This window comes from Lipophrys pholis, assembly GCF_963383615.2.
Source record: "Lipophrys pholis genome assembly, chromosome: 10".
Taxonomy (NCBI): Eukaryota; Metazoa; Chordata; class Actinopteri; order Blenniiformes; family Blenniidae; genus Lipophrys; species Lipophrys pholis.
The window spans coordinates 31,976,878-31,998,991 of NC_137640.1; the positions used below are offsets into that span (position 1 = coordinate 31,976,878).

Consider the following 22,114-nt stretch of genomic DNA (forward strand, 5'->3'; position numbering starts at 1 on the left):
CCAGGTCTGAACTGGTAACTGGTTGAGTTCCGATTGCACCTGTTCTCTGGACGACTGTCAGCATGTTTGTTGGTGTGCTGCTCTGATTGGTCGTTGCATGTTGATGTAAACAAGACGCTGACTCAGCGCTTTTCTTCATCTGAATGTTGAAACCATGACTCATCATTTGAGCTTTTGTGCTGCTATAAAACTGACCGTCGCATGCTATCAGGAAGTTAGCATTAAATGCTAGCCTTCTCATAGCCTCCGCTTCTTGACTGACACACACACGCACACTTTTCTATCAGTACATTTTATTTCACTTCTCACAGAGGTTTTTTTGCTGAGTCACATTTTCTCCGACATGAATAAACAACGAAACAACCCCCAAACACACACAGTGTAACACACACACAGACACTGGGTCCCAAGGGAGGTCAAGCCCCGCCTCTCCCCACCTAATATGGAGTGCTGGTGAGCGGGATAAAGGAAGTTGTGTGGCCCCGCCCCCCTTCCTCTCCAAGGCACCGGTTAATGTACGGCATTGCCGTGGCAACTACTTGAGGTCCAGCAGCATAGTGCCCGGGTTCTCAAGGTACTGGATCCACAGGTTGGAGAAGCGCGCCATGGTGGCGCCGTCTACAACACGGTGGTCTGCTGACCAGCTCACGGTCATCACATGGCTGCGCACCACAGCGCCCGCGGCGTCGAACCGTGGCAGCACGCGGATCTTCCCCAGAGCCCCGATAGCGACCTCCGGAGGCAGGATGACGGGTTTGGCGTACGTTCCTCCGATCTGCGAAAAGACAAAAGTGGAGAATCTGAATGGAAACAACTGGAACGTGAACTGGATCGGGGCCTTACCGATCCGATGTTGGACAACGTGAAAGTCCCGCCCGTCAGGTCCGATGTCCCCAGCTGGCCGGCGGTGCCGAGTGCCTGCAGGCGGTTCAGCTCGCGTGCGATGTCAAAGACGCTGCGCAGCTGGACGTTCTTCACATTCGGCACCAGCAGCCCCTGACTCGTATCCATGGCGAGCCCGATGTTGTGCGACGCCTGAAACACGGGCGAACAACTCACCTTATAGCAACACGCACGGAACTCGCTGTGGAAACCCCAGCGAGTTCCGCCTCACCTTGTACGTGACATTCTGGCAGGCGTCGTCCACCGACGCGTTCAGGATGGGGAAGTGGAGGAGTCCGAGGGAGGCGGCCTGCGTGACGCGGTTTTAGCGGTTAGCATTAAGGCGTCGCTGACGAAGAGTTCAGGAGTTTGGGAGGATCACCTTGATGAAGAACGGCAGGAAGCTGAGTCGGATCCCGCGGCTCTCCGACACGGGTTTGAGATCGGAGCGGAGCGCCACCAGGCGCGTCAGGTCCACCTCGTCGCAGTAGCCAAAGTGTGGGATCTTCAGCGCCGCCGTCATCGTCTTCACCATCGCTCTGTGGAACCCTGAAGAACCGTTAGGAAAAACCGTGAGCCGTCAGGAAATGTTAGGGAGAACCTTCAGGAACCAGGAAGACCTGATAAGACCCGTAAAGAACCGTTAAGTGCAGATAAGAACCACTAAAACCCAATAAGAACCTTTAAGACCCATTAAGAACCACTAAGAGCCTAAGACCCGATAAGAACTGTTAAGACCCGATAAGAACCACTAAAACCCAATAAGAACATTAATACCCATTAAGAACCACTATGACCCTTTAAGAAAGGCTAAAACCTAATAAGAACCGCTTAGACCCGATAAGAACCGTTAAGACCCACTAAGAACCACTACGACCCTATAAGAACCATTAAGAACCATTAACACCTGATAAGAACCGCTAAGACCCAATAAGAACCGTTAAGACCCAAAAAGAACCCTTAACACCCAATAAGAACTGTTAAGATCCAATAAGAACCGCTAAGACACGATAATAACCGTTAAGACGTGATAAGAACTGCGACTCTTCTGGTCCTGACCTTTGAGTGGCTCAGTGACATCTTTCCCGGTGAAGACAGGTTTGGTGACACTTGGCAGCGCCGGGGCAGAGGGCTGTGGGGGGGCGGGGCTAGCCATTGGGGGTGGAGCCTGGTTTTCCTGGAACAGCGTGGGCGGGAGGATAGCGCCGGTCTGCTTGGCCAGGAAGTTGAGGATGTCCTCCTTCAGAATTCGTCCATCTCGTCCCGTCCCGACTACCTCGCTGAGTTTGATCTAGAACAGGGAAAAAAACAAAATAGTAGTGAAAAACAGCAGTTTTAGTTAGCATTAGCATATAGTTATTAGTTGGCATTAAATTGCTTTAGTTGGCATATAGTTTCAGTTAGCATGACTTAGCATTAGATTGATTTAGCGTATACTTTTAGATAGCATTAAATCACATGAGTTAGTATAGTTTTAGTTAGCATTAGATTGCTTTAGCGTATGGTTTTAGTTCGCATTAAATCGTGATAGTTAGCATTAGCATGTAGTTTTAGTTAGCATTAGCTCACATTATTTAGCAAATAGTTATAGTTCACATTAGTCTGCATTAATAATAGTTATATATATATATATATATATATATATATAACGCTTTTCTTGACACTTTTACATTGCATCATTCATACCCCCCATACAGGATGGTGGGGAACTACGTCACAGATGCTCCGGAGCAGACTGGAGGAGAGGCTGCTAATCTGCACCATCAACCCTCTGACCACCACCAACCACTCACTCTCTCACTACATTCACCCTCTGACCACCACCAACCATTCACTCTCTCACTACATTCACCCTCTGACCACCACCAACCACTCACTCCCTTACTACATTCACCCTCTGACCACCACCAACAATTCACCCTCTGACCACCACCAACCACTCACTCTCTCACTACATTCACCCTCTGACCACCACCAACCACTCACTCTCTCACTACATTCACCCTCTGACCACCACCAACCATTCACTCACTACATTCACCCTCTGACCACCACCAACCACTCACTCTCACTACATTCACCCTCTGACCACCACCAACCACTCACTCTCTCACTCATTCACCCTCTGACAACCCCAACCACCCACTCTCTCACGACATTCACCCTCTGATAACCACCAACCACTCACTCTCTCACCTTCTGACCACCACCTGCCACTCACTCTCTCACTACATTCACTGTCTGACCGCCACCAATCACTCACTGTCTCACTCATTCACCCTCTGACCACCACCTGCCACTCACTCTCTCACTACATTCACCCTCTGACCACCACCAACCATTCACTCACTACATTCACCCTCTGACCACCACCAACCTCTCACTACATTCACCCTCTGACCACCACCAACCATTCACTCACTACATTCACCCTCTGACCACCACCAACCACTCACTCTCTCACTACATTCACCCTTTGACCACCACCAACCACTCACTCCCTTACTACATTCACCCTCTGACCACCACCAACCATTCACTCACTACATTCACCCTCTGACCACCACCAACCACTCACTCTCTCACTACATTCACCCTCTGACCACCACCAACCATTCACTCACTACATTCACCCTCTGACCACCACCAACCACTCACTCCCTCACTACATTCACCCTCTGACCACCACCAACCACTCACTCCCTTACTACATTCACCCTCTGACCACCACCAACCACTCACTCTCTCACTACATTCACCCTCTGACCACCACCAACCATTCACTCACTACATTCACCCTCTGACCACCACCAACCATTCACTCACTACATTCACCCTCTGACCACCACCAACCACTCACTCTCTCACTACATTCACCCTCTGACCACCACCAACCATTCACTCACTACATTCACCCTCTGACCACCACCAACCACTCACTCCCTCACTACATTCACCCTCTGACCACCACCAACCACTCACTCTCACACCTTCTGACCACCACCTGCCACTCACTCTCTCACTACATTCACTGTCTGACCGCCACCAATCACTCACTCTCTCACTCATTCACCCTCTGACCACCACCAACCACTCACTCTCTCAATTCATTCACTGTCTGACCGCCACCAACCACTCACTCTCTCACTCATTCACCCTCTGACCACCACCTGCCACTCACTCTCTCACTACATTCACCCTCTGACCACCACCAACCATTCACTCACTACATTCACCCTCTGACCACCACCAACCACTCACTCTCTCACTACATTCACCCTCTGACCACCACCAACCACTCACTCCCTTACTACATTCACCCTCTGACCACCACCAACACACTCACTCTCTCACTTCATTCACCCTCTGACCACCACCAACCATTCACTCACTACATTCACCCTCTGACCACCACCAACCATTCACTCACTACATTCACCCTCTGACCACCACCAACCATTCACTCACTACATTCACCCTCTGACCACCACCAACCATTCACTCACTACATTCACCCTCTGACCACCACCAACCATTCACTCACTACATTCACTCTCTGACCACCACCAACCACTCACTCCCTTACTACATTCACCCTCTGACCACCACCAACCACTCACTCTCTCACTACATTCACCCTCTGACCACCACCTGCCACTCACTCTCTCACTGCATGTAGTTTTTAGCATTAGATTGTATTAGTTCGCAGTTTTAATGAGCATTTTTCTAGTTAAAATATATAGTCTCAACATAGTTTTAGTTATGCATTAGCATTGCTTTAGCATTTTGTAGTGAGCATTATATAGCATTATGATGTAGTTTTAGTTTGGTTAGTGGCATTATATAGCAAAAGCATATACTTTAATTAGCATTAGCAGTTTTATTGAGCATTTTTTTATTTAGCATTACCGTATTTTCTGGACTATAAGTCGATCTGGAGTATCGGTCAAAAAATGTCATGAAGAAAAAAAAACCATAAGTGACTCTGAACCATCTGTGGCGTTTATTTCAAGTCAATCCGTTAGCAGAGGTTGAACAGGTGTCATTAACGTCAATCAGCTACTCGTTAGCACAGAGGTTGAACAGGTGTCATTAACCGTTAATCAGCTACTCGTTATCAGAGGTTGAACAGGTGTCATTAGCGTTAATCAGCTACTCGTTAGCACAGAGGTTGAACAGGTGTCATTAACCGTTAATCAGCTACTCGTTAGCACAGAGGTTGAACAGGTGTCATTAACGATAATCAGCTACTCGTTAGCAGAGGTTGAACAGGTGTCATTAACCGTTAATCAGCTACTCGTTAGCACAGAGGTTGAACAGGTGTCATTAACGATAATCAGCTACTCGTTAGCACAGAGGTTGAACAGGTGTCATTAACGATAATCAGCTACTCGTTAGCACAGAGGTTGAACAGGTGTCATTAACGATAATCAGCTACTCGTTAGTAGAGGTTGAACAGGTGTCATTAACCATTAATCAGCTACTCGTTAGCACAGAGGTTGAACAGGTGTCATTAACGTTAATCGGCTACTCGTTAGCACAGAGGTTGAACAGGTGTCATTAACGATAATCAGCTACTCATTAGCACAGAGGTTGAACAGGTGTCATTAACGTTAATCAGCTACTCGTTAGCACAGAGGTTGAACAGGTGTCATTAACGATAATCAGCTACTCATTAGCACAGAGGTTGAACAGGTGTCATTAACGTTAATCAGCTACTCGTTAGCACAGAGGTTGAACAGGTGTCATTAACGATAATCAGCTACTCGTTAGCACAGAGGTTGAACAGGTGTCATTAACGTTAATCGGCTACTCGTTAGTAGAGGTTGAACAGGTGTCATTAACGTTAACCAGCTACTCGTTAGCACAGAGGTCTTTAGAGAGAATACATGTATGCATTAGTACATTTCATACTTTACTGTAGAGGACTTTATTACAGCCTCATGTAAAATCAACAATAATGATAATAATATTAAAGCAAAAAGCTCTGGTGTCAGAATAGTGTCGGAATCATCCTCTGTGTCATTCTTCATCTTCATCCTCTGTGTCACCCCTGATCTTCATCCTCTTTGTCACTCTTCATCTTCATCGTCTTTGTCACTCTTCATCTTCATCCTCCGTGTCTCGCTTCATCTTCCGTGTCACCCCTGATCTTCATCCTCCGTGCTTCATCTTCATCCTCTGTGTCACCCTTGATCTTCATCCTCCGTGTCTCGCTTCATCTTCATTCTCCGTGTCACTCTTCATCTTCATCCTCTTTGTCCCTCTTCATCCTCTTTGTCACTCTTCATCTTCATCCTCCGTGTCTCGCTTCATCTTCATCCTCTGTCACTCTTCATCCTCTTTGTCACTCTTCATCTTCATCCTCATTGTCACTCTTCATCCTCATTGTCACGCTTCATCCTCATTGTCACGCTTCAACTTCATCCTCCGTGTCACGCTTCATCTTCATCCTCTGTCACTCTTCATCCTCTTTGTCACTCTTCATCCTCTTTGTCACTCTTCATCTTCATCCTCATTGTCACTCTTCATCCTCATTGTCACGCTTCATCCTCATTGTCACGCTTCAACTTCATCCTCCGTGTCTCGCTTCATCTTCATCCTCTGTCACTCTTCATCCTCTTTGTCACTCTTCATCCTCTTTGTCACTCTTCATCTTCATCCTCATTGTCACGCTTCATCCTCATTGTCACGCTTCATCCTCATTGTCACGCTTCAACTTCATCCTCCGTGTCACGCTTCATCTTCATCCTCTTTGTCACGCTTCATCCTCCGTGTCACTCTTCATCTTCATCCTCCGTGTCACTCTTCATCTTCATCCTCTTTGTCACGCTTCATCATCATCCTCCGTGTCACTCTTCATCTTCATCCTCTGTGTCACCCCTGATCTTCATCCTCCATGTCACGCTTCATCTTCATCAGACTCAGCATCAGTTCTAGTTCCTCTGGCTTTTCTGAACGCTACAGGATGGTCTGAGTTTAACAAGTCCAGGCCCTCCCTCCCTCCCTCTCCATCCCTCCCCCCCTCTCCATCCCTTCCTCCCTCCCTCCCTCTCCATCCCTCTCCATCCCTTCCTCCCTCCCTCCCTCCCTCTCCATCCCTCCCTCCCTCTCCATCCCTCCCTCTCCATCCCTTCCTCCCTCCCTCCCTCCCTCTCCATCCCTTCCTCCCTCCCTCTCCATCCCTCCCTCCCTTCCTCCCTCCCTCTCCATCCCTCCCTCTCCATCCCTTCCTCCCTCCCTCCCTCCCTCTCCATCCCTCCCTCTCCATCCCTCCCTCCCTTCCTCCCTCCGCTGGAAGGCTGCATGGCGCCGTGAAGCAGCGACTCCTCCCTCAGTGACGCTGTCTTGAAGCTCCGGTTCACTATTAGGGCTTTTCCACCAAAAGAACCAAGTTCTAGTTCAGTTCTAAAAAGAGCAGCTCCAAAGAAGCGGTTGTGTTTCCATGGTCAGGGGGCCAGAGAGAACCACGTCATCACGTCACTGGTTCCACCAACGTAGCGCTGGCAGGATCCAGGAACCAGGAGATGGACTGTACCAGCGGTTTGGTCCGGGTCGCTCCATCTAGTCTGACCTCATGAAGACATTGAGTCTCCTCGTCGCTCCATTGATGGTTTTTCCATCTCCGTCTTGTTTTAGTTCAGAGCCCCGGAGTGGACATAGAGAAAATAATAATAATAATAATGATGATAATAATAATAATGATAATAATAATAATGATAATAATAATAATAATAATAATAATAATAATAATAATTATAATAATAATAATGATAATAATAATAATAATGATAATAATAATAATAATAATAATAATGATAATAATAATAATAATGATGATAATAATAATAATAATGATAATAATAATAATAATAATTATAATAATAATAATAATAATAAATAATAATAATGATAATAATAATAAATAATAATAATTATAATAATAATAAAGTAATAATGATAATAATAATGATAATAATAATGATGATAATAATGATAATAATATAAATTATAATAATTATAATAATAAATAATAATAATGCTAATAATAATAATAATGATAATAATATAAATTATAATAATTATAATAATAATAATGATAATAATAACAAATAATAATAATGATAATAATAATAATGATAATAATAATAAAAATTATAATAATAATAATAAATAATGATGATAATAATGATAATTTAAAAAATGATAATAAAAATTTATAATAATAAAAAAAAAAATAATATTGATAATAATAATAAAAATAATAATAATATTAAAAATAATGATGATAATGATAATAAAAAAATAACATTGATAATAATAATATTGATAATAATAATAATAATAATAATAATAATAATAATAATAATAATAATAATAATAATAATAATAATAATGATAATGATGATGATGATGACCTGTCAGACCCTGCTGTGACACTGCTCTGGCCCAGCATAGAAGTTGAGCCAGCGTAGCAGCAGTTTAGCCCCTGATAGGCTCTGGTGGTGGAAAAACAAAGAACTGGTGCTGAATCTGGCCCTGGACCAGAACTAGAACCTGGTTCTTTCTGGAGGAAACTTCCTTAAAAGTGGCGTGGCGGGAGTAGTTTGGTTGATCTTCCAGGGAGGATGGCAGCAAGGGAGCTGCAAGCTTTTATCTTCTTGTCCAACTGTGGCGTTGTGTGACTAGCATGCTGTCCATCACCAGCAGGGCTTTACGCCTTTTAATAAAGCCACCTGCACACTTCCTCTGTTCATTCTGCTGTGGAGCAGCATGCAGTGGTCACAGCCGAGAGTTACCCCTGGCGGTGGTAATGATTACTCCTTGGTTCATGTCAGTCAGTAGGAATTACTGTCATGAAGGAAAAAATGTAAATAAAATCGCTCCGGACTATAAGAGGCACGGCCAGACAAATTATTTAAAAAAGTGCGACTTTTAGTCTGGAAAATACGGTATAGAGCATTAGCATTGTTTTAGTTAGCATACAATTGTTTCAGCATAGTTTTAGTAGGCATTTTTTTAGTTAGCATTAATTAATCAGTTTAGTTAGCATTAGATCGCATTAAATAGCATAGCTTTAGTAAGCATTAGCATATAGCTTTAATTGGCATTGAATAGAATCAGTTAGCAATTAGTTTCAGTTAGCATTAATTAGCATTTAGCCTCCGTTAGCATTATATATGAGCATTTATTTAGTTAGTGTGTATCAACCGAAGGGAAGGAGCCGGTGACCGACGGCGACTGACGTTGTTCTCCATGGCAAGGCGTCGCACAGCGGGCGTGGCCTGCGTCTTGTGGCCTTTGATCTCCTGATGAGTGTGCTCCTCGCGCGCCATCGCCGGCGTCTCCACAACGTCTTCTTCTTGGATCACCTCTATTTTAAGAAAAACATAAAAAATAAAAACATTGTAAAGGGAAACAAATGAAGGAATAGTGGGTGTGGCCTCACCTGAGCTGGACTCAGTCTCGATGTCCACGAGAGGCTTGCCGACGAGCGCGGTGGCTTCGGCCGGGTAGTACAGCTTCCGGATGATTCCGTCGTAGCGGCTGGTTATGGTGACCGACGCCTTGTCACTCTGGACTTCACATATGCTGTCAAACTGCGAGACGCGATCGCCTTCCTTCACGTACCTGGTGGGAAAGAGGGCGGGGCTTAGATGGGGGGTGACGAGTCGAGAAACCGTACAGAACGAAACTTGTTTTGGGTTGGTTTGGTTTAGTTTCATTAAGATTCAATTCAGTTTTAGGGAGATTCAGTTCATTTTCAGGAGATTCCGATTTGTTGAATTTTGGTTCAGTTTCAGGAAGTTCGGTTCAGTTTTGGTTCAGTTTCAGGAGATTTGGTTCAGTCTAGTTCAATTTTTGTTCGGTTTCAGGAGATTTGGTTCAGTCTAGTTCAATTTTTGTTCGGTTTCAGGAGAGTCAGTACAGTTTTGGTTAATTTTCAGGAGAGTCGGTACAGTTTTGGTTCAGTTTCAGGAGATTCGGTACAGTTTCAGGAGAGTCGGTACAGTTTTGGGTCAGTTTCAGGAGATTCAGTACAGTTTCAGGAGATTCAGTAGAGTTTTGGTTAATTTTCAGGAGAGTCGGTACAGTTTTGGTTCAGTTTCAGGAGATTCAGTACAGTTTTGGTTAATTTTCAGGAGATTCTGTACAGTTTTGGGTCAGTTTCAGGAGATTCAGTACAGTTTTGGTTAATTTTCAGGAGATTCTGTAAAGTTTTGGGTCAGTTTCAGGATATTCAGTTCAGTTTCAGGAGATTCAGTACAGTTTTGGTTAATTTTTAGGAGATTCGGTACAGTTTTGGCTCAGTTTCAGGTGATTCAGTTCAGTTTCAGGAGAGTCGGTACAGTTTTGGTTAATTTTCAGGAGATTCGGTACAGTTTTGATTCAGTTTCAGGAGATTCAGTTCAGTATCAGGAGATTCAGTACAGTTCTGGTTCAGTTTCAGGAGATTCAGTTCAGTTTCAGGAGATTCAGTACAGTTTTGGTTAATTTTCAGGAGATTCGGTAAAGTTTTGGTTCAGTTTCAGGAGATTCAGTACAGTTTTGGTTAATTTTCAGGAGATTCAGTAAAGTTTTGGGTCAGTTTCAGGAGATTCGGTACAGTTTTGGGTCAGTTTCAGGAGATTCAGTTCAGTATCAGGAGATTCTGTACAGTTTTTGTTCAGTTTCAGGAGATTCAGTTCAGTTTCAGGAGAGTCGGTACAGTTTTGGTTCAGTTTCAGGAGATTCAGTTCAGTTTCAGGAGAGTCGGTACAGTTTTGGTTCAGTTTCAGGAGATTCAGTTCAGTTTCAGGAGATTCAGTACAGTTTTGGTTAATTTTCAGGAGATTCGGTACAGTTTTGGTTCAGTTTCAGGAGATTCAGTTCAGTTTCAGGAGAGTCGGTACAGTTTTGGTTCAGTTTCAGGAGATTCAGTTCAGTTTCAGGAGAGTCGGTACAGTTTAGGTTCAGTTTCAGGAGATTCAGTTCAGTTTCAGGAGAGTCGGTACAGTTTTGATTCAGTTTCAGGAGATTCAGTACAGTTTTGGTTAATTTTCAGGAGATTCGGTAAAGTTTTGGTTCAGTTTCAGGAGATTCAGTAAAGTTTTGGGTCAGTTTCAGGAGATTCGGTACAGTTTTGGGTGAGTTTCAGGAGATTCAGTTCAGTTTCAGGAGAGTCGGTACAGTTTTGGTTAATTTTCAGGAGATTCGGTACAGTTTTGATTCAGTTTCAGGAGATTCAGTTCAGTATCAGGAGATTCAGTACAGTTTTGGTTCAGTTTCAGGAGATTCAGTTCAGTTTCAGGAGAGTCAGTACAGTTTTGGTTAATTTTCAGGAGAGTCGGTACAGTTTTGGTTCAGTTTCAGGAGATTCGGTACAGTTTCAGGAGAGTCGGTACAGTTTTGGGTCAGTTTCAGGATATTCAGTTCAGTTTCAGGAGATTCAGTAGAGTTTTGGTTAATTTTCAGGAGAGTCGGTACAGTTTTGGTTCAGTTTCACGAGATTCAGTACATATTTGGTTAATTTTCAGGAGATTCGGTAAAGTTTTGGGTCAGTTTCAGGAGATTCAGTACAGTTTTGGTTAATTTTCAGGAGAGTCGGTACAGTTTCAGGAGAGTCAGTACAGTTTTGGGTCAGTTTCAGGATATTCAGTTCAGTTTCAGGAGATTCAGTACAGTTTTGGTTAATTTTTAGGAGATTTGGTACAGTTTTGGCTCAGTTTCAGGAGATTCAGTTCAGTTTCAGGAGAGTCGGTACAGTTTTGGTTCAGTTTCAGGAGATTCAGTTCAGTTTCAGGAGAGTCGGTACAGTTTTGGTTCAGTTTCAGGAGATTTGGTACAGTTTTGGTTAATTTTCAGGAGATTCGGTACAGTTTTGGTTCAGTTTCAGGAGATTCAGTTCAGTTTCAGGAGAGTCGGTACAGTTTTGGTTCAGTTTCAGGAGATTCAGTTCAGTTTCAGGAGAGTCGGTACAGTTTTGGTTCAGTTTCAGGAGATTCAGTTCAGTTTCAGGAGAGTCGGTACAGTTTTGGTTCAGTTTCAGGAGATTCAGTTCAGTTTCAGGAGAGTCGGTACAGTTTTGGTTCAGTTTCAGGAGATTCAGTTCAGTTTCAGGAGAGTCGGTACAGTTTTGGTTCAGTTTCAGGAGATTCAGTTCAGTTTCAGGAGAGTCGGTACAGTTTTGGTTCAGTTTCAGGAGATTCAGTTCAGTTTCAGGAGAGTCGGTACAGTTTTGGTTCAGGTTCAGGAGATTCAGTTCAGTTTCAGGAGAGTCGGTACAGTTTTGGTTCAGTTTCAGGAGATTCAGTTCAGTTTCAGGAGAGTCGGTACAGTTTTGGTTCAGTTTCAGGAGATTCAGTTCAGTTTCAGGAGAGTCGGTACAGTTTTGGTTCAGTTTCAGGAGATTCAGTTCAGTTTCAGGAGAGTCGGTACAGTTTTGGTTCAGTTTCAGGAGATTCGGTACAGTTTTGGGTCAGTTTCAGGAGATTCGGTACAGTTTTGGGTCAGTTGCAGGGAGATTCCGTCAAATTTTGTTGAGTTTTGGTCTGTTAGTTACGGTAGCTACCATAGTTACGTACCACTCTTTAACCGTCACCTCCATGATTCCTTCACCGATGTCAGACAGTTTGAACGGAACGATCGGTTGTCCAATCACTGCGACGCAGACACATGACATCATCAGTGACATCAAGCGGGGGATGAGGATGGGGGTGAGGACTTCATACACTCACCTGGTGACGTGTGCAGGTAGCGGACGCACCGGAACGTGCGCGGCCGTGCAAATCCAACACATCGGAAAGATTTCCGGCGGTACTGCTGGCTGAGCTGAGGACCCACCGGAGTTAGCAGATGCTCGCTAACGACTTAGCTACAGCTAGCCAACATTAGAAATAACTGGCTGACAACCAGATGCTAATGAACAGCGAACAGATGAGGTACGTCCCAATTGTCCCTCCTGTCTCCTTCTCTGTCCACTTCTCCTTCACCCAGGAAGGTTTTTGTGTGGCGGCCATGACAATGACTCTCGATAATCAAAGGAAAGGAGGCTTGTTGTTTCCTTTAGAACCTCCTTTAGCCTAGGAACCACTAATGGTTCCGTTAGAACCTCCTTTAGCCTAGGAACCACTGATGGTTCCTTTAGAACCTCATTTAGCCTAGGAACCACTGATGGTTCCTTTAGAACAGGGTTAGGGAACCCTGGTCCTCAAGAGCCGCAGCCCTGCCTGTTTTCCATGTCTCCCTGCTCAAACACACCTGAGTTATCATGATGAACCCTGCAGAAAGCTTGATAACGAGCCAATAATTGCTGTCAGCTGTGTTGATGCAAGGACACATTGAAAACGTGCAGGACTGCGGCTCTTGAGGACCAGGGTTCCCCACCCCTGCTTTAGAACCTCCTTTAGCCTAGGAACCACTGATGCTCCCTGTAGAACCTCCTTTAGCCTAGGAACCACTGATGCTTCCTTTAGAACCTCCTTTAGCCTAGGAACCACTGATGCTTCCTTTAGAACCTCCTTTAGTCTAGGAACCACTGATGGTTCCTTTAGAACCTCCTTTAGCCTAGGAACCACTGATGCTTCCTTTACCAAAGGAGACCAGCTCATGTTCCCCCACAATTCCTTGCGGCGACAACATTTAAAGGAACCCGCTCATCGGAGCGTTCAGGGAAACTCAGAATGACTGAAAAAGGAGCAGATCATGTAAGTTACCAAAGCAATAATCTGCATAGAACCACTTGAAATCATCTAGAACCCAGAGGAACTTTTTGTAGTTCATTTTCAGAAACTTGTAGTTCTTCCCCACCATGGCAGACGTCACTAATTAGAGCAGCCGTCGCTTTATTATGACGTCACTAAGTGAAAGTCTGACTGCCTCACCACCGTGATCTCCTTTACTAACTCCGTTAGGAAGCCTCCTAACACCTTTCACTAACTCCTTTAGGAAACTTCCTAACACCTTTCCTAACTCCTTTAGGAAGCTTCCTAACACCTTTCACTAACTCCTTTAGGAAGTCTCCTAACACCTTCCACTAACTCCTTTAGGAAGTCTCCTAACACCTTTCACTAACTCCTTTAGGAAGCCTCCTAACACCTTTCACTAACTCCTTTAGGAAGCCTCCTAACACCTTTCACTAACTCCTTTAGGAAGCCTCCTAGGAAGCCTCCTAACTCCTTTAGGAAGCCTCCTAGGAAGCCTCCTAACACCCTGAGGGAGCCTCCAAACATCTTTCACTAACTCCTTTAGGAAGCCTCCTAACACCTTTCCTAAATCCTTTAGGAAGCACCCTAACTCCTTTCACTAACTCCTTTAGGAAGTTAAGGAGATAGGAAGGACTTTTCAGACGTACCCAAAGTAATGGCAATAGAGTCTGAAGCTAACAGATGCTAATAGAAAAAATAGAAATAGAAAATAGAAACACACGGTATGAGGCTCACGGTGATAAATGGAGTTTAGCATTCATTAGCATCTCTTAGCCTCACACGCAGCTCGCGGGCTCAAAAGCACCGCTCCACCCGGCCTCACGAGCGGTGTCACCGCGGTTCAATCCCCAGGGAGCTCCGGAGCGGACCCCGGGGAGTGTATGCTACCTCTCCGCCGCTCACAGTGCAACTTTCTCGGATCTCACCAGCCGCCTGAAGAGGATGAAGGAGCTCCTGGTCACCGCAGCCATGTTTTCCGCCCACTTCCGCAGCCAATCAGAGAGTGGCAGTCCGCTTCCTCCCTCTGACGCACGCAGGACGTCAGGACGCACAGATGACGTGCGGCCGATGGAGTAACTGCACAAGGTTAAGGCAAGGGAACCAGTTTCCATGACAACAGCTCATCGGTTAGCATTGACAAGGACATAACGTCAGATAGAATTACATAGCACCAGTTAGGAACAGCATTGGATAGCATTATTTAGCATCACATAGCATTAGCATTACATGGCATAGTAATACATAGCATTAGAGAGTATTGGATAGCTTTAGATAGCATAAAGTATTAGTTAGTATTCCATAGACTATAGTATTTATTAGTATTAGTTTCTATAAGTTAGCATTAGATAGCATTAAATAGCATCGTTTTGCATTATATAATATTAGATAACATTATTTAGCATCAGTAAGCATTACGTAGCCTTAGATAGCATCAGTTATCCTTAGATAGCCTCATTTAGCATTACATAGCTTTAAAGAGTACTGTTAGCATTATACAGCTTTGGTTAGCATTAGATAGTATTACATAGTATTTAGATAGCGTTACATAGCATTACATAAGATTAGATAGCATCAGTTAGCATTACATAGCTTTACATCACGTAATTTAGCATAACATAGCATCAGTTAGCATTAAATAGGATAATTTAGCATTATATAGCATCAATGTGTATTGGGTTCGTCAGTGTGTGTTGGTACGGAGCTGTGAGTCATCCTGCCGCACTGTGATTGGTCCTCCTCCATCCAATCACAGGAGAGGAGATCAGAAGCCCCGCCCTTTCCTCCATCCTTCATCTGAAGCTGTGATTCATCCAGAGGAGAAAAGAAACAGATTCATCCCTCGCTCTTCATCATCCTCATCCTCCTCTTCATCACCAGAGAACGACAAGAAGAACCGACAGAGGTGAGACACTGAGAAAGATAGAGAGAGGGAGAGACAGAGAGAGAGGGAGAGAGGGAGAGGGACAGAGAGAGAGAAAGAGAGAGGGGGAGAGACGGGGAGAGAGACAGAAAGAGAGAGAGGGGGAGACAGAGATAGAGAGAGAGCGCAAGAGAGAGACGGAGAGAGGGAGAGAGAGACAGAGAACTAGAGAGAGAGGGGGAGAGACGGGGGAGAGAGAGACAGAGAGAGAGGGAGAGATAAAGACTGAGGGAGAGAGAGAGACAGAGACAGAGAGAGAGAGGGTGAGAGAGAAAGACAGAGAGACAGAGAGGGGGGGCATTGTTCATAGTTTGTTCTTGGATTTTCTGACTCTCGGCACTTCCCTAATGGTTCTTTCTCTGGGTTCTGACTCTCGGCACTTCCCTAATGGTTCTTTCTCTGGGTTCTGACTCTCGGCACTTCCCTAATGGTTCTTTCTCTGGGTTCTGACTCTCGGTAGTTCCCTAACGGTTCTTTCTCACGGTTCTGACTCTCGGTAGTTCCCTAACAGTTCTTTCTCTGGGTTCTGACTCTCGGCACTTCCCTAATGGTTCTTTCTCTGGGTTCTGACTCTCGGTAGTTCCCTAACGGTTCTTTCTCACGGTTCTGACTCTCGGTAATTCCCTAATGTTTCTTTCTCTGGGTACTGACTCTCAGTACTTCTCGGTTCTCATTCTTGCTTACTGGTTAGATGGCGCAGGTGGACCATCGGTTCTCACCGCGGGACTCGTCGGACCAGAACTTCGACTACATGTTCAAACTCCTGATCATCGGAAACTCTTCGGTCGGGAAGACATCATTTCTGTTCCGATACGCAGACGACGCGTTCAGCGGGTCGTTTGTGAGCACGGTGGGAATCGACTTCAAGGTGAAGACGGTTCAGCGGCACGACAAGAGAATCAAACTGCAGGTCTGGGTAAGTGACCTGCTAACTATGCTAACCATGTTAACTATGATAACCATGCTGACAATGCTTACCATGCTAACCATATTAACTATCCTAACAATGCTAAAAAACATGCTTACAATGCTAAACTGCCTGAAATATGCTCATACAAAATACGCTTCTTTCCTGTGGGCCAATCTGAAAAATTATGATGTTAATGCTGAAAAAGTTCATCGTAAAACTGCTGTTACTGAAAACGCTAATATTAGAGTGCTAATGCCAGGATGAATACGCTAGTGGTAGGATGCTAATTCTTAAATTCTAATTCTAAAAGTGCTGATTCTAAAAATGTCAATATCAAAAATGCTAATCCTAAAATTCCAGTCCTAAAAATGCTAATGTAAATAATGCTAAAATTAAAAATGCTAATACTGATAACTGATTCCTAAAAATGCTAATACTATAAATGCTAATCCTTTTTCTTTGTCATTCAAATTTTCCCAAGTTTTCACTAATGCTAATTCTAAATACGCTAATGCTAAACATACCAAGTTTAAAAATGATACACCAACAGTAAGCTAAATTAGCCTCTAAGCTAACATTGTGTTAACGCGTGCAGGAAGCTAAGTTAGCCAGTAATAAAAGGTAGTGATGCTACACAAAACTGCAAGCTAACGTTGCGACTGTTTCTGATGAATTCTAGGACACGGCGGGTCAGGAGCGTTATCGTACGATCACTACGGCGTATTACCGTGGCGCCATGGGCTTCATCCTCATGTACGACATCACCAACGAGGAATCCTTCAACGCTGTGCAGGACTGGTAGGAAGCGGGATCAGAGGTCACCGCCAGCATTCCAGGGTCACCAAGTCCAAAAAATGTGGAAAATTATAAAGAATAAAAAAATGGAAAAAAAATTAACAAATTAGCTTTGATGAGCATTAGCCGGCTACCACTAGTTAAAATTAGTCACGTTTAGCTACAGTTAGCTATGATTATTTACAATCAGTGTTGATTAGTTCTGATTAGTTCTGATTAGCTGTAATTAGTTACAATTACTTAAGATTATCTATATTTAGGCACAATTACATTACGATTACTTACGGTTAGTTTTTAGTTAGTTATGATGAGTTACGACTAGCTACAAATAGTTTGTGCTAACAGGAACTTTACAGGAAGTTAAATTAGTTCAAATTAATTAAATTAACATGTTGTGCCCGTGGTTTCCAGGGCAACGCAGATCAAGACATACTCGTGGGACAACGCTCAAGTAATCATGGTTGGGAACAAGTGCGACGCAGACGATGAGCGAGTCATCGCCACGGAGAAGGGGAGGCAGCTGGCCGACCAGCTCGGTACTTTACCACAACAACCACAAAATAGGAAACAATGCTAACGCTAACAATGGTCAAATTGTCATGATCAAAATGCTAATGTAATGATGCTAATCCTAATATTAGCTTCTCTCTATGATTAGCATTCGCATTAGCTTCGGTCTATGTTTTGTGTTACCGTCAGTCTATGTTTAGCATTTGCGTCTCTCTGTGATTACCATTAGCATCACATTCTGTCCATGTTTAGCATTAGCTTCTATCCATGAGTAACATTAGCTTCTGTCTGTTTAGCATTAACTTCTGTCAATGATCAGCATTAGCTTCTGTCCATGATTAGCATTAGCTTCTTTCTATGTTTAGCATTCTCTTCTGTCTATGTTTGGCATTAGCTTCTGCCTATCTTTAGCATTAGGATTAACGTATGTCCATGATGAGCATAATCTTTTGTCAATGTTTAGCATTAGCATCAGCCCCTGTCTATCTGTAGCATTAACATCAGCCTCTGTCTATCTTTAGCATTGGCATTAGCCTCTGTCTATTAGCATTAGCTTCTGTCTACATTTAGCATTAGCTTCTCTTTATGTTTAGCGTTAGCATCAGCTTCTCTTTGTGATTAGACTTGGCATCAGCTTCTGTCTATGTTGAGCATTAGCATCTGTCCATAATTAGCATTAGCTTCTCCCTATGTTTAGCATTAGCTTCTGCTCATGATTAGAAGCTTCTGTCTATGTTCAGCATTAGCTTCTCCCTATGTTTAGCATTAGCATCAGCTTCTCTTTGTGATTAGACTTGGCATCAGCTTCTGTCTATGTTGAGCATTAGCATCTGTCCATACTTAATATTAGCTTATCCTTATGTTTAGCATTAGCTTCTGTTCATGATTAGAAGCTTCTGTCTATGTTTAGCATTCGCTCCTCTCTTTCCTCGACAGGCTTCGAGTTCTTCGAGGCGAGTGCCAAGGAGAACGTCAATGTCCGGCAGGTGTTCGAGAGGCTCGTCGACATCATCTGTGTGAAGATGTCAGAGCGCGTTGATGTGCAGGCTCCGCCCCCTTCCTCCTCCGGCCAAACCCCTGGCACGGCCCGGTTGCTGGCCGATGGGACGCCGCGCCTCCCGCAGAAGTGCTGCTGAGGATTAGCTGGCTATAGCTGTTAGCACTGCGTCAGTTCTTTTTTTTGTAGTGCAAAGATAAAAGAAGTAGCGATGGTTACAGCGGCGAAGCCCCACCTCCTCCTCCGTGTGTGCGTCAGACATGTTTGTGTAATTCGTGTTGGTTTTTTTATTTGATGATTTCACACAGTGAGTTTGTGAAAGTTGCGACATCCTGCCAAAGCCGCTAGCATGGCTAGCACTGGTGCTCCAGCTAGCACGGCTACCTCCGCGAGCCTTGCTACTAGAGCTAGCACACCTAACACTGCCACTACAGCTAGCGTGGCTTGCAACGCTGCCGCGGCCAGTTTGTAAAGCAAAGCTGGATTGAAGAACAGCTACCTCGGCTAGCATGATTAACATAGATAGCACAACTAGCGTGGCTACCAGGGCTTGCACAGCTAACGGAACTAGCATTACTAGCACAGTTAGCATAGTCAGCAAGCTAGCACAGCTACCTTGGGTACCACGACAAGCAGATCGAGCATAAATAGCACAGCTGTAATGGTTAGCATAGACAATGCTACCAATGCTAGCATAGCTAGCATTGGTAGCATTGCCAGCACAATTAGCACAGCTTTAGTATCTTTTCTAGCACAGCTACCAAAGATGGCTCAGAATAGGTAACTTTGCTAGCTTGTTGAAAACAGATGGGCTAACAAGCACTGGTAGCAATGCTAATATTGTTGGCTTGGTTAGCATGGTTAGCACTGGTAGCAATGCTAATATTGTTGGCTTGGTTAGCATGTTAGCACTGGTAACATTGCTAATACGGCTAGCATTGCTAGCTGGACCCGGCTCCCGTGGCTCTGATTGCTAGCATTGCTAGTGTAGCAGCAGGTCTGTGCGTTAGGTGTGTTACGTGGTTGCCATAGAAACCGTCTCTGTGGAGTCGTAGAAGTTGTCAAAAAGCACAAAACCCAACATTTTGTGAATGTTTATAAATTTATTCCAATAAAAAAGGGAAATAATTCTCTAATCAGAGGCTCTGACTCCGTCTGCTCTCTCTGCAGCGCCACGCTGACGCCACGCTGACGCCACGCTGAAAAACGATGAGTCATGTTGCTGGTGAAGCAGCTAAATAAAGAAGAAAAGAGCAAGATTGTCTAAAAAGGCTCAAATTAAGGCGAAACAGGATAAAACAGCCAAACTGCTAATCAGGCTAAAATATAATATTGAGCTCAAATTGAGGCGAAAATGGCAAAAAATCCAGGTTGAACTAGATTCTTTCATCGATTTGAAAGTGAAGAACAAAACAATACAATCAAAAATGAAGGGAGTTAAAGCATGTGTGACCAGGCCTTACTGTCTGTTAACTAAACTACCTAAACTAACTATCAGTACGATAAAACCAGGCCTTACTATCTGTTAACTAAACTACCTAAACTAACTATCAGTACGATAAAACCAGGCCTTACTATCTGTTAACTAAACCAACTATCAGTACGACAAAACCAGGCCTTACTATCTGTTAACTAAACTAACTATCAGTATGATAGAACCAGGCCTTACTATATGTTAACTAAACTTACAATCAGTACGACAAAACCAGGCCTTACTATCTGTTAACTAAACTAACTAAACTAACTATCAGTACGACAAAACCAGGCCTTACTATCTGTTAACTAAACTAACTATCAGTATGATAGAACCAGGCCTTACTATATGTTAACTAAACTTACAATCAGTACGACAAAACCAGGCCTTACTATCTGTTAACTAAACTAACTAAACTAACTATCAGTACGACAAAACCAGGCCTTACTATCTGTTAACTAAACTAACTATCAGTATGATAGAACCAGGCCTTACTATATGTTAACTAAACTTACAATCAGTACGACAAAACCAGGCCTTACTATCTGTTAACTAAACTAACTAAACTAACTATCAGTATGATAGAACCAGGCCTTACTATCTGTTAACTAAACTTACAATCAGTACGCCAAAACCAGGCCTTACTATCTGTAAACTAAACTAACTAAACTAACTATCAGTACGACAAAACCAGGCCTTACTATCTGTTAACTAAACTAACTAAACTAACTGTAAGTACAATAAAACCAGGCCTTACTATCTGTTAACTAAACTAACTGTAAGTACAATAAAACCAGGCCCTACTATCTGTTAACTAATCTAACTAAACGATTGGAACAATAAAACCAGTCCTTTTTATCTGTTGATTAAACTAACATCTGGGCCCAGTTGTTCAAAACTGGGTTATTTTAACCACTGATTAAGCCCTAATCGCCCGTTAAATCCTTAAACCGCCATTAGCTATGCGTTGTTTAAATCATGGGTACTCATGGGTACTACTTAGTTAACATCGCCGTCAAAGTTAACTATGAGGTTAACAACAGTGTTTAGCTTCCCTGACTCTGCTCCGCCCAAGGCTCCGCCCACTTTCAAGTCTTCGTGCCTCTGTGTTTTGTCTTAAACATAGTGGTGGAGGCAGCACAGTGTTTCTATCTGATCTATTAAACTACCATAAACCCTGACAAACTACCAGGATGTTAACGTGGAAGATGAAAACTGAGCTGGATGATCAGAGGCTTCATGGTGCCGCTTCTTCTTTAATTTGACCAGAGAGAACCATCTAGAAAGTGACCAGAAAGAACCATCTAGAAAGTGACCAGAAAGAACCATCTAGAAAGTGACCACAGAGAACATCTAGAGAGAACCATCTAGAGAGTGACCACAGAGAACCATCTAGAGAGAACCATCTAGAAAGTGACCAGAAAGAACCATCTAGAGAGTGACCACAGAGAACCATCTAGAGAGAACCATCTAGAGAGTGACCACAGGGAACCATCTAGAGAGTGACCACAGAGAACCATCTAGAGAGAACCATCTAGAGAGAACCATCTAGAGAGTGACCACAGAGAACCATCTAGAGAGTGACCAGAGAGAACCATCTAGAAAGTGACCAGAGAGAACCATCTAGAGAGAACCATCTAGAAAGTGACCAGAAAGAAACATCTAGAGAGTGACCAGAGAGAACCATCTAGAGAGTGACCACAGAGAACCATCTAGAGAGTGACCAGAGAGAACCATCTAGAGAGAACCATCTAGAAAGTGACCAGAAAGAACCATCTAGAGAGTGACCAGAGAGAACCATCTAGAAAGTGACCAGAGAGAACCATCTAGAGAGAACCATCTAGAACGTGACCAGAGAGAACCATCTAGAGAGTGACCAGAGAGAACCATCTAGAGAGAACCATCTAGAGAGTGGCCAGAGAGGAAAACAATAAGAACG

The 22,114-nt window shown here is 43.7% G+C and overlaps 2 protein-coding genes across 4 annotated transcripts; one reads left to right on the forward strand and one right to left on the reverse strand.

Moving 5' to 3' along the window:
- Positions 1–273: 273 nt before the first annotated feature.
- dbt (dihydrolipoamide branched chain transacylase E2) lies at positions 274–14,567 on the reverse strand. Of its 2 annotated transcripts, none has more exons than XM_080473458.1 (10): positions 14,495–14,567; positions 12,600–12,693; positions 12,447–12,522; positions 9,332–9,513; positions 9,129–9,256; positions 1,942–2,173; positions 1,265–1,431; positions 1,115–1,192; positions 844–1,035; positions 274–775 (listed from the first exon to the last, which is right to left on the reverse strand). In XM_080473458.1, the coding sequence occupies exons 1-10, from the start codon at positions 14,537–14,539 to the stop codon at positions 536–538; spliced, it is 1,434 nt and encodes a 477-aa protein (XP_080329584.1). In that variant the 5' UTR covers positions 14,540–14,567; the 3' UTR covers positions 274–535. The 2 variants fall into 2 exon arrangements, with proteins under 2 accessions (XP_080329584.1, XP_080329585.1); XM_080473459.1 differs by having other exon boundaries at positions 281–775; positions 14,290–14,543.
- Positions 14,568–15,348: 781 nt separating this feature from the next.
- LOC308115752 (ras-related protein Rab-3B-like) lies at positions 15,349–19,844 on the forward strand. Of its 2 annotated transcripts, XR_013935722.1 has the most exons (6): positions 15,349–15,471; positions 16,181–16,405; positions 17,079–17,197; positions 17,606–17,730; positions 18,641–19,369; positions 19,413–19,841. XR_013935722.1 is itself a non-coding variant. In XM_080473473.1 (5 exons), exons 2-5 carry the CDS (start codon positions 16,181–16,183, stop codon positions 18,838–18,840), a joined length of 669 nt encoding a protein of 222 aa, XP_080329599.1. In that variant the 5' UTR covers positions 15,367–15,471; the 3' UTR covers positions 18,841–19,844. The 2 variants fall into 2 exon arrangements, 1 of the variants encoding a protein (XP_080329599.1); XM_080473473.1 differs by having other exon boundaries at positions 15,367–15,471; positions 18,641–19,844.
- Positions 19,845–22,114: the final 2,270 nt, after the last annotated feature.